The 12,450-nt window shown below is 46.9% G+C and overlaps 1 protein-coding gene across 1 annotated transcript in view; it reads left to right on the top strand.

The window, feature by feature from the left end:
* XPO7 (exportin 7) overlaps positions 1-12,450 on the top strand; it is a 91,233-nt gene that overhangs the window by 36,621 nt on the left and 42,162 nt on the right. Inside the window, 5 exon segments of the mRNA XM_077191644.1 lie at positions 48-121; positions 1,151-1,270; positions 4,156-4,302; positions 7,777-7,949; positions 10,808-11,001. Coding sequence (XP_077047759.1) covers positions 48-121; positions 1,151-1,270; positions 4,156-4,302; positions 7,777-7,949; positions 10,808-11,001 — 708 coding nt within the window.

The following is a 12,450-nucleotide window of genomic DNA, read 5'->3' as shown; positions in this document are numbered from 1 at the left end:
CCTGTGGGAAGCTGTAAATGGAGGTAAAATCCTCTTTTCTCTTGCAGCATTCTTGGATTCTTCGACCCTTCAGTTGTTTTTTGATCTTTATCATTCCATCCCTCCTTCATTTTCTCCTCTGGTAAGTCCAGGGTTTATTTTCCTTGATTTTAGGATTCCTCTGGGTGATTTCCTGGGGATTCAGATACCCCAGGTTATGCTGAAGTGTCCAAATGCTGCTGAGAGTTTTGAAGCATCTCCGAGGTTGGATTTTCCCTAAAAGCACTTTTTTTACTGGAATTCCAACCTCCTTTCTCCTCACCCATCTTGGAATCTCCTGTTTGCTCATCCCCTTGAGGGAGCAGCTCCTGTTATTCCCAAACCAAGTCCTAAAACCACACCAGGAATAGTGGAGCAAACCTGGGAACACCCCCCAGGAATGAAATTTCTCCTTCCACCCTTCCAAATGAGGCCATGTCCATTTGGGATGAAAGAGCCAAGAGCACAACTGAGCTCAAAGTTGGATTATTTCTTCTTGAAAAATTAAAAGTTGAATTATTTCTTCTGGAAAAAATAAAAAGTTTATTATCTCTTCTGGAAAAATAATTTAGAAAGGCCTTTCAGGCATTTATCTGAGAAATATTTCCCATCATTAAAGCTCAGTGACAACAAGGCTGAGAGGGAAGGGCCTTCAGAAAGAATTTTTCTGTGGAAACTCCACTTATTCTGGTGGAGAGTTAATGGCTAATCCTGAATTTCAAGCCTTAAATATTCAGGAGAGATTTGAGGTGTGAGAATCCTTTTTTTAAATGGAAATCTGAAATTATTCCATTGGGATCCCCATCCCTGGAGGTGTCCAGGGAAAGCCTGGACATGGCACTCAGAGCTCTGGGCTGGGTGCCAAGGTGGGGATCCAAGGTTGGGCTCTGACCTTGGAGGGCTTTTCCAACCTCAGGAATTCCATAATTCTGTCATTTTTGTCATTTTTGGGATGGAGCTGTTCCTTTGGGTGCTGTGATTTCTTTCTCCTCTGCGGAGACCAAGGAGTTGTTTGGTCCCTAAAGGAGCACCAAACCTCAATCCCTGCTCGTGTCATGAGGGGGAAAATTCTTCATTTCCTCGTTTTCATCCCTGCTTTTGTGTTTCTTCCCGTTTTTCTGTGTCCTGGCAGGTTTTATCCTGCTTGGTGCAGATCGCCTCCGTGCGCCGCTCCCTCTTCAACAACGCCGAGAGGGCAAAGTTCTTATCCCACCTGGTGGATGGAGTGAAACGGATACTGGAAAACCCCCAGGTGAGTGTTCCAGGGAGGAGATGAGTCTGTGCATCCTGTCCAGCACATTCCATCCCAAAATATCCTTTTCATGGATTTCATGGAAGACAATTCATTGAAAAAAGCCTTTTTTACGTCCCACTTGGACACTTGGCAAAGTGCAGCGTTGCCCTCCTCTTCCCTTTTCCCACCATTCCACGGCCAAGGAAGGCTTATGGTGGATATAAGAAGAATTTCTCCATTGGAAGGGTATTTAAGGACTGGAAGCATCCCTGGAATTGCCCAAAAACCAGGAAATGTGGCAATTGCTGCCTGGTCAGAATGGGATTTGTTGGGAGCTTGGGCTTCTTGTTGGCGCCCTCTGTGATTCCATGATGATCTGAGCCTCTGGCAGGGGACAGCAGAGCTGCTCCTGTAGGAACAATTCTCTATTGGAAGGGTTTTTAAGGACTGGAAGCATCCCTGGAAATGCCCAAAAACCAGGAAATGTGGCAGTTGCTGACCTGGTTTAATGGGCAGAGTGGGATTTGGTGGGAGCTTGGGCTTGTTCTCCAATTTCACAATTAACTGAGTCTCTGTCAGGGGACATCAGAACTCCTCCTGTAGGAGCAATTTCTCTATTGGAAGGGTTTTTGAGGACTGGAAGCATCCCTGGAATTGCCCAAAAACCAGGAAATGTGGCAATTGCTGACCTGGTTTAATGGGCAGAGTGGGATGTGCCCTGAAATTCCTGACTAATTTGGCCACTAGGCCAATGGAAGGTGCAGCGAGCTGAGCATTAAGCACCTTCCAGTCCAAGTTCTGTGGGAAAAACTCAAGTCAAACTGCACAAATCATAACTCCCTGCTTTGTTTTCCTTCTCTTTTCCCTCTGGTGGGAAAAGAGGGAAATTTGGTGGGAGCTTGGGTTTGTTCTCCAATTTCACAATTAACGGAGTCTCTGGCAGGGGACAGCAGAGCTGCTCCTGTAGGAGCAATTTCTCAATTGGAAGCGTATTTAAGGACTGGAAGCATCCCTAGAAATGTCCCAAAACCCAGGAAATGTGGCAATTGCTGACTGGTCAGAATGGGATTTGTGGGGAGCTTGGGCTTCTTGTTGGCGCTCTCTCTGATTCCATGATGATCTGAGGCTCTGGCAGGGGACAGCAGAGCTGCTCCTGTAGGAACAATTCTCTATTGGAAGGGTACTTAAGGACTGGAAGCATCCCTGGAAATGCCCAAAAACCAGGAAATGTGGCAGTTGCTGACCTGGTTTAATGGGCAGAGTGGGATTTGGTGGGAGCTTGTTCTTGGAGTTCTCTCTGATTCTGTGATGGTCCATCCCAGCCTCTGGCAGGGGACAGCAGAGCTGCTTCTGTAGGAACAATTTCTCCATTGGAAGAGTGTTTAAGGGCTGGAACCATCCCAAAACCAGTAAATGTGGCAATTGCTGACTGGTCAGAATGGGATTTGTTGGGAGCTTGGGCTTCTTGTTGGAGCTGTCTCCAATTCCATGATGATCTGAGCCTCCTGCAGGGGACAGCAGAGCTGCTCCTGTAGGAACAATTCTCTATTGGAAGGGTTTTTAAGGACTGGAAGCAACCCTGGAATTGCCCAAAACCCAGGAAATGTGGCAATTGCTGACTTTGTCTAATGGGCAGAGTGGGTTTTGTTGGGAGCTTGTTCTTGGAGCTCTCTCTGTTTCTGTGATGATCCATCTGATCCTCTGGCATGGGGCAGCAGAGCTGCTCTTGTGGGAACAATTCTCTATTGGAAGGGTTTTTAAGGACTGGAAGTTCCCAAAACCCAGGAAATGTGGCAATTGCTGCCTGGTCAGAATGGGATTTGTTGGGAGCTTGGGCTTCTTGTTGGCGCCCTCTGTGATTCCAAGATGATCTGAGGCTCTGGCAGGGGACAGCAGAGCTGCTCCTGTAGATACAATTCTCCATTGGAAGAGTGTTTAAGGACTGGAACCATCCCAAAACCCAGGAAATGTGGCAATTGCTGACCTGGTTTAATGGGCAGAGTAGGATTTGGTGGGAGCTTGGGCTTCTTGTTGGAGCTGTCTCCAATTCCATGATGATCCCAGCCTCTGGCAGGGGACAGCAGAGCTGCTCCTGTAGGAACAATTCTCTATTGGAAGGGTATTTAAGGACTGGAAGCATCCCTGGAAATGCCCAAAAACCAGGAAATGTGGCAATTGGTGACCTGGTTTAATGGGCAGGGTGGGATTTGTTGGGAACTTGGGTTTGTTATTGCAGCTCTCTCTGACTCCATGGTGATCCATCCCAGCCTCTGGCAGGGGACAGCAGAGCTGCTCCTGTAGATACAATTCTCCATTGGAAGAGTGTTTAAGGACTGGAAATGCCCAAAAACCAGGAAATGTGGCAGTTGCTGACCTGGTTTAATGGGCAGAATGGGATTTGGTGGGAGCTTGGGCTTGTTCTCCAATTTCATAATTAACGGAGTCTCTGGCAGGGGACAGCAGAGCTGCTCCTGTAGGAGCAATTTCTCAATTGGAAGAGTATTTGAGGACTGGAAGCATCCCTGGAAATGCCCAAAACCCAGGAAATGTGGCAATTGCTGACCTGGTTTAATGGGCAGAATGGGATTTGTTGGGAGCTTGTTCTTGGAGCTCTCTCTGATTCTGTGATGATCCATCTGATCCTCTGGCAGGGGACAGCAGAACTCCTCCTGTAGGAACAATTCTCTATTGGAAGGGTTTTTAAGGACTGGAAGCATCCCTGGAATTGCCCAAAAACCAGGAAATGTGGCAATTGCTGACCTGGTTTAATGGGCAGGGTGGGATTTGTTGGGAGCTTGGGTTTGTTGTTGCAGCTCTCTCTGATTCCATGGTGATCCATCCCAGCCTGTGGCAGGGGACAGCAGAGCTGCTCCTGAATCCCCCTCCTCTTTCTGTCCCCTCAGAGTTTGTCAGACCCCAACAATTACCACGAGTTCTGCCGGCTGCTGGCCCGGTTGAAAAGCAATTACCAACTGGGAGAACTGGTGAAGGTGGAGAACTACCCCGAGGTGATCCGGCTCATCGCCAACTTCACCGTCACCAGCCTGCAGGTACAGCCCTTCCCTGCCCTTTGCATTCTCTGGAAAACAGAAATTTTTACAGAATTTTTACAGAAATCCCTCGTGGATCATCCTCTGAAATCCTGAATGGAATCCATGTGGGAAGGCTGAGTTGTTGCCATGCCTCCAGAGGCTTTTCCATATCATAGCAGGGAATAAAAAAAAACCGTGTTAAATAAGGTTTATTTTTAGGATTCTGTCTCACTTCACTGTTGCAATGCGCTCAGGGGGATTGGGAGGAATTGGAATATCATGGATATTTCCACTGAGTTTTCCAGCTGTGTGTACAGCTCACAACCACAGCCCTGCACGGGAGAAGGTTTAAAAAACAAATTCCTTTGTTTGTGGAATTGGAATTCCTGGGAAGCAGCTCAGGCTGTGCAGTGTGTGGGAGCTGGGGGAGGCCTGGGATTCAGCTGCATGTCCTGGGAATTTGGGATTATCTCCCAGTGTTTTCTGAGTGCTGGGAAGGACTCAGGTCCACGTGTGCCCTGAAATTCCTGGTTCATTTGGCAACCAGGCCAGTGCAAGGTGCAACAAGCTGAGCTTTAAACCTCTTCCAATCCAAATTCTGGGGGAAAAACTCAAGTCAAACAATACAAATCATAACTCCCTGGTTTATTTTCCTTCCCTTTTCCCTCTGGAAGCACTGGGAATTAACTTCCAACAATGTGCTCTGAAATTCCTCATTAATTTAGCAACATGCCATTAAAGGCCAGTGGAAGCTGCAGCAAGCTGAGCATTAAACACCTTCCAGCTCAAATTCTGAGGGAAAAACTCAAATCAAACAGCACAAATCATAACTCCTTGCTTTGTTTTCCTTCTTTTTTCCCCTCTGGAAGCACTGGGAATTTGCTCCCTGCAGCGTGCCCTGAAATTCCTGGTTAATTTAGTTACGAGGCCAGTGGAAGGAACTGAGCTTTAAACACCTTCCAACCCAAATTCTGAGGGAAAAACTCAAGTCAAACAACACAAATCATAACTCCTTGCTTTGTTTTCTTTCTCTTTTCCCTCTGGAAGCACTGGGAAATTTCTCCCAACAGTGTGCTGTGAAGTTCCTAGTTAATTTGGCCACCAGTGGAAGGTGGAAGGAGCTAAGCTTTAAACATCTTCCCACCCAAATTCTGAGGGAAAAACTTGAATCAAACAACACAGATCGTAACTCCCTGGCTTGTTTTCCTTCTCTTTTCCCTCTGGAAGCACTGGGAATTTGCTCCCAACAATGTGCCCTGAAATTCCTGGTTAATTTAGCAACCAAGGCATTAAAGGCCAGTGGAAGGTGCAGCGAGCTGAGCATTAAACACTTCCAGGACAAATTCTGAGGGAAAAACTCGAGTCAAACTGCACAAATCATAACTCCCTGCTTTGTTTTCCTTCTTTTTTTTCCCCCTGGAAGCACTGGGAATTTACTCCCAAAAATGTGCCCTGAAATTCCTGACTAATTTGGCCACTAGGCCAATGGAAAGTGCAGCGAGCTGAGGTTTAAACCCCTTCCAGCTCAAATTCTGTGGGAAAAACTAGAATCAAACAACACAAATTGTAACTCCTTTCTTTGTTTTCCTTCTTTTTTCCCTCTGGAAGCACTGGGAATTTTCCCCCATCAGTGTGCTCTGAAATTCCTGGCTAATTTGGTAACCAGTGGAAGGTGGAAGGAACTGAGCTTTAAACACCTTCCCACCCAAATTCTGAGGGGAAAACTTGAATCAAACAACACAAATCACAACTCTCTGGCTTGTTTTCCTTCTCTTTTCCCTGTGGAAGCACTGGGAATTTGCTCCCAACAATGTGCCCTGCAATTCCTGGTTAATTTTGCAACCAGGGCATTAAAGGCCAATGGAAGGTGCAGTGAGCTGAACTTGAAACCCCTTGTAATCCAAATACTGTGGGAAAAACTTAAACAGCACAAATTGTATGTTCCTGGATTGTTTTCCTTCTCTTTTCCCTCTGGAATCACTTGGAATTTGCTCCCAACAGTGTGCCCTGAAATTCCTGGCTAATTTGGTAACCAGGGCATTAAAGGCCAATGGAAGGTGCAGTGAGCTGAGCATTAAACATTTCCAGGACAAATTCTGTGGGAAAAACTCAAGTCAAACTGCACAAATCATAACTTTTTGCTTTGTTTTCCTTCTCTTTTCCCTGTGGAAGCACTGAGAATTTACTCCCAAAAATGTGCCCTGAAACTCCTGACTAATTTGGCCACTAGGCCAATGGAAGGTGCAGCGAGCTGAGCATTAAACACTTCCAGCACAAATTCTGTGGGAAAAACTCAAGTCAAACTGCACAAATCATAACTCCTTGCTTTGTTTTCATTCTCTTTTCCCTGTGGAAGCATTGGGAATTTTGTCCCATCAGTGTGCTCTGAAATTCCTGGCTAATTTGGTAACAGGCCATTAAAAGCCAATGGAAGGTGCAGCGAGCTGAGCATTAAGCACCTTCCAGTCCAAATTCTGTGGGAAAAACTCAAGTCAAACTGCACAAATCATAACTCCTTGCTTTGTTTTCCTTCTCTTTTCCCTGTGGAAGCACTGGGAATTTGCTCCCGAAAATGTGCCCTGAAATTCCTGACTAATTTGGCCACTAGGCCAATGGAAGGTGCAGCAAGCTGAGCATTAAGCACCTTCCAGTCCAAATTCTGTGGGAAAAACTCAAGTCAAACAGCACAAATCATAACTTCCTGCTTTGTTTTCATTCTCTTTTCCCTGTGGAAGCATTGGGAATTTTGTCCCATCAATGTGCTCTGAAATTCCTGGCTAATTTGGTAACCAGGCCATTAAAGGCCGATGGAAGGTGCAGCGAGCTGAGCATTAAGCACCTTCCAGTCCAAATTCTGTGGGAAAAACTCGAGTCAAATTGCACAAATCATAACTCCTTGCTTTGTTTTCCTTCTCTTTTCCCTGTGGAAGCACTGGGAATTTGCTCCCGAAAATGTGCCCTGAAATTCCTGGCTAATTTGGTAACCAGGCCATTAAAGGCCAATGGAAGGTGCAGCGAGCTGAGCATGAAACACTTCCAGGACAAATTCTGTGGGAAAAACTCGAGTCAAATTGCACAAATCATAACTCCTTGCTTTGTTTTCATTCTCTTTTCCCTGTGGAAGCACTGGGAATTTACTCCCGAAAATGTGCCCTGAAATTCCTGACTAATTTGGCCACTAGGCCAATGGAAAGTGCAGCGAGCTGAGGTTTAAACCCCTTCCAGCTCAAATTCTGTGGGAAAAACTCAAGTCAAACTGCACAAATCATAACTCCCTGCTTTGTTTTCATTCTCTTTTCCCTCTGGAAGCATTGGGAATTTTGTGCCATCAGTGTGCTCTGAAATTCCTGACTAATTTGGCCACTAACCAATGGAAGGTGCAGCGAGCTGAGCGTTAATCACTTCCAGCTCAAATTCTGTGGGAAAAATTCAAGTCAAACAGCACAAATCATAACTCCTTGCTTTGTTTTCCTTCTCTTTTCCCTGTGGAAGCACTGGGAATTTGCTCCCAACAGTGTGCACTACCTGCTGAGCCTGTGGCAGCGCCTGGCGGCGTCCGTGCCCTACGTGAAGGCCACGGAGCCGCACATGCTGGAGACCTACACGCCCGAGGTGACCAAAGCCTACATCACCTCCCGCCTGGAATCCGTGCACATCATCCTCAGGTGAGGCCATCCCACACCTGGCAGCTCCTGCTGATGCTCCTGGGGCTGGGAAGGCTGGGGAGAGTGGGGGTGTTCCCCCTGGAGAGGACATGGCTGAGGTGGCCCTGCCCATGGCACAGGCCAGGATGGGCTGGGATTTAAGTTTTTTCCAACACAAATCACAACTCTCTGCTTTGTTTTCATTCTCTTTTCCTTCTGGAAGCACTGGGAATTTGCTCCCAACAGTGTACCCTGAAATTCCTGGTTCATTTGGCAACCAGGCCAGTGCAAGGTGCAGCAAGCTGAGCTTTAAATCCTTCCAGCCTGAATTCTGTGGGAGAAACTTAAATCAAACAACACAAATTCTAACCCCCTGCTTTGTTTTCCTTCTTTTTTCCCTCTGGAAGTACTGGGAATTTGCTCCCTACAGTAAGCCCTGAAATTCCTGGTTCATTTGACAAGCAGGCCAATCAAGATGTTGTCCAATGGAAGTTGCTTGAAACCTTTTCCAACCCAAATTCTGAGGGAAGAACTTAACCAACATAAATTGTAACTCCCTGCTTTGTTTTCCTTCTTTTTTCCCTCTGGAAGCACTGGGAATTTGCTCCCTACAGTATGCCCTGAAATTCCTGGTTAATTTGGCAAGCAGGCCATTAAAGATGTTGTCCAATGGAAGGTGCTTGAAACCCCTTGCAACCCAAATTCTGTGGGAAAAACTTGAGTTAAACAACACAAATCACAACTCCCTGCTTTGTTTTCATTCTTTTTTCCCTCTGGAAGCACTGGGAATTTACTCCCAACAATGTGCTCTGAAATTCTTGCTTAAATTAGCATCCAGACCATTAAAGGCAAGTGGAAGGTGGAAGGAACTGAGCTTTAAATCCTTCCAGCCCAAATTCTCTGGGAAAAACTTAAACAACAGAAATTGTAACTCCCTGCTTTGTTTTCCTTTTTTTCCATCTGGAAGCACTGGGAATTTGCTCCCAGCAGTGTGTCCTTAAATTCCTGGTTCATTTGGCAAGCAGGCCATTAAAGATGTTGTCCAATGGAAGGTGCTTGAAACCTTTTCCAACCCAAATTCTGTGGGAAAAACTTGAGTTAAACAACACAAATCACAACTCCCTGCTTTGTTTTCCTTCTCCATTCCCTCTGGAAGCACTGGGAATTTGCTCCTAACAGTGTGCCCTGAAATTCCTGGTTAATTTGACAAGCAGGCCATTAAACATATTGTCCAATGGAAGGTGCTTGAAACCTTTTCCAACCCAAATTCTGAGGGAAGAACTTAAACAACAGAAATTGTAACTCCCTGCTTTGTTTTCCTTCTCTTTTCCCTCTGGAAGCACTGGGAATTTGCTCCCAGCAGTGTGTCCTTAAATTCCTGGTTAATTTGGCAAGCAGGCCATTAAAGATGTTGTCCAGAAGGTGCTTGAAACCTTTTCCAACCCAAATTCTGAGGGAAGAACTTAGCCAACATAAATTCTAACTCCCTGCTTTGTTTTCCTTCTTTTTTCCCTCTGGAAGCACTGGGAATTTGCTCCCAACAGGATACCCTGAAATTCCTGGTTCATTTGACAAGCAGGCCATTAAAGATGTTGTCCAATTGAAGGTGCTTGAAACCTTTTCCAACCCAAATTCTGAGGGAAGAATTTTACCAACATAAATTGTAACTCCCTGCTTTGTTTTCCTTCTTTTTTCCCTCTGGAAGCACTGGGAATTTGCTCCCTACAGTATGCCCTGAAATTCCTGGTTAATTTGACAAGCAGGCCATTAAAGATGTTGTCCAGAAGGTGCTTGAAACCTTTTCCAACCCAAATTCTGAGGGAAGAATTTTACCAACATAAATTGTAACTCCCTGCTTTGTTTTCCTTTTTTTTTCCTTCTGGAAGCACTGGGAATTTGCTCCCAACAGGATACCATGAAATTCCTGGTTCATTTGGCAACCAGGCCAGTGCAAGGTGCAGCAAGCTGAGCTTTAAACCCTTCCAGCCCAAATTCTGTGGGAGAAACTTAAATCAAACTACACAAATTCTAACTCCCTGCTTTGTTTTCCTTCTCCTTTCCCTCTGGAAGCACTGGGAATTTGCTCCCAACAGTGTGTCCTTAAATTCCTGGTTCATTTGGCAAGCAGGCCATTAAAGATGTTGTCCAATGGAAGGTGCTTGAAACCCCTTGCAACCCAAATTCTGTGGGAAAAACTTGAGTTAAACAACACAAATCACAACTCCCTGCTTTGTTTTCCTTCTCCTTTCCCTCTGGAAGCACTGGGAATTTACTCCCAACAATGTGCTCTGAAATTCTTGCTTAATTTAGCACCCAGGCCATTAAAGGCGAGTGGAAGGTGGAAGGAACTGAGATTTAAATCCTTCCAGCCCAAATTCTGTGGGAAAAACTCAAACAACACAAATCACAGCTCCCTGCTTTGTTTTCCTTCTCCTTTCCCTCTGGAAGCACTGGGAATTTACTCCCAACAATGTGCTCTGAAATTCCTGGTTAATTTGGCAAGCAGGCCATTAAAGATGTTGTCCAATGGAAGGTGCTTGAAACCTTTTCCAGCTCAAATTCTGAGGGAAGAACTTAACCAACATAAATTGTAACTCCCTGCTTTGTTTTCCTTCTTTTTTTCCCTCTGGAAGCACTGGGAATTTGCTCCCAGCAGTGTGTCCTTAAATTCCTGGTTAATTTGGCAAGCAGGCCATTAAAGATGTTGTCCAATGGAAGGTGCTTGAAACCTTTTCCAACCCAAATTCCGTGGGGGAAAACCAAACCATTGCACAATTATGTGAATTCTACCCTGCATCTCCAGCACCCCTGGCAGTAAAACCAGGGAGCTGCTGCTCCTGGGACTTCCCTTCTCCATTTTCCGTGTGCTTTTTGTGCAGGGATGGCCTGGAGGACCCTCTGGAGGACACGGGGCTGGTGCAGCAGCAGCTGGACCAGCTGTCCACCATTGGGCGCTGCGAGTACGAGAAGACGTGCGCGCTGCTGGTGCAGCTCTTCGACCAGGCCGCCCAGTCCTACCAGGAGCTGCTGCAGAGCGCCAGCGCCAGCCCCATGGACCTGGCCGTGCAGGAAGGTCAGCCTGGGCAGGGCATGGGGGCTCCTGCCCAAAGGAACTGGCCTGGGAGATCCCTGCTGAGGGGAAGCATCCCTAGGGTGTGGCTGCTCCTTGGGAGGGGTTCCCTGTTCAGTGCTGCCCATCCCATCCCATGGATCCCAATCCTATCCCATCCCATGGATCCCAATCCTATCATAAATCCCATCCCATCCCATCCCATCCCATCCCATGGATCCCAATCCTATCCCATCCCATGGATCCCAATCCCATCCCATGGATCCCAATCCTATCATAAATCCCATCCCATCCCATCCCATGGATCCCAATCCTATCCCATCCCATGGATCCCAATCCTATCATAAATCCCATCCCATCCCATCCCACCCATGGATCCCAATCCTTTCCCATACCATGGATCCCAATCCCATCCCATGGATCCCAATCCTATCATAAATCCCATCCCATCCTATGCCAATCCCGTCCCATGGATCTCAGTCCTATCCCATCCTGCCTTGTGGATCCCAATCCCGTCCCATCCCATCCCAATCCCATCCCATGGATCCCAATCCCATCCCATCCCATGGATCCCAATCCTATCATAAATCCCATCCCATCCCATCCCACCCATGGATCCCAATCCTATCCCATCCCATGGATCCCAATCCTATCATAAATCCCATCCCATCCTATGCCAATCCCGTCCCATGGATCTCAGTCCTATCCCATCCCACCTTGTGGATCCCAATCCCGGCCCATTCCATCCCATCCCATCCCATCCCATGGATCCCAGTCCTATCATAAATCCCATCCCATCCCATCCCACCCCATGGATCCCAATCCTATCCCATGGATCCCAATCCTATCATGAATCTCATCCCATCCTATCCCAATCTCATCCCATGGATCTCAATCCTATCCCATCCTGCCTTGTGGATCCCAATCCCGGCCCATTCCATCCCATCCCATCCCATCCCATCTCATCCCATCCCATCCCATCCCATGGATCCCATCCCATCTCATCCCATCAATCCCATCCCATCCCATCCCATAGATCCCATCAATCCCATCCCATCCCATCAATCCCATCCCATCCCATCCCATGGATCCCATCAATCCCATCCCATCCCATCCCATCCCATCAATCCCATCCCATCCCATCCCATCCCATCAATCCCATCCCATCCCATCCCATCCCATCAATCCCATCAATCCCATCCCATAGATCCCATCAATCCCATCCCTCATTTCCCTGCTCTGGGCTCTGGGTGTGGATTTACCCTCCTCACTGGCTGGAGATGGTGTTGTTCTGCAGCTCATTCCATTTTCCAGGGGAAAATGGATTTATTTGGAAGGAAATGGATTCATTTGGGAGGAAATGAATTTATTTGGGATTTCTTTTGCCACAGGGTGCCAGCTGTGGGTGCCCAGGGTGGGTGGCACCTGTGACAGTGTCCCCTGCGTGTCCCC

This window comes from Agelaius phoeniceus, chromosome 30 (assembly GCF_051311805.1).
Source record: "Agelaius phoeniceus isolate bAgePho1 chromosome 30, bAgePho1.hap1, whole genome shotgun sequence".
NCBI lineage: Eukaryota > Metazoa > Chordata > Aves > Passeriformes > Icteridae > Agelaius > Agelaius phoeniceus.
The sequence above is the reverse complement of the archived record's forward strand: the minus strand, read 5'-3'. Positions and strand labels throughout refer to the sequence as shown.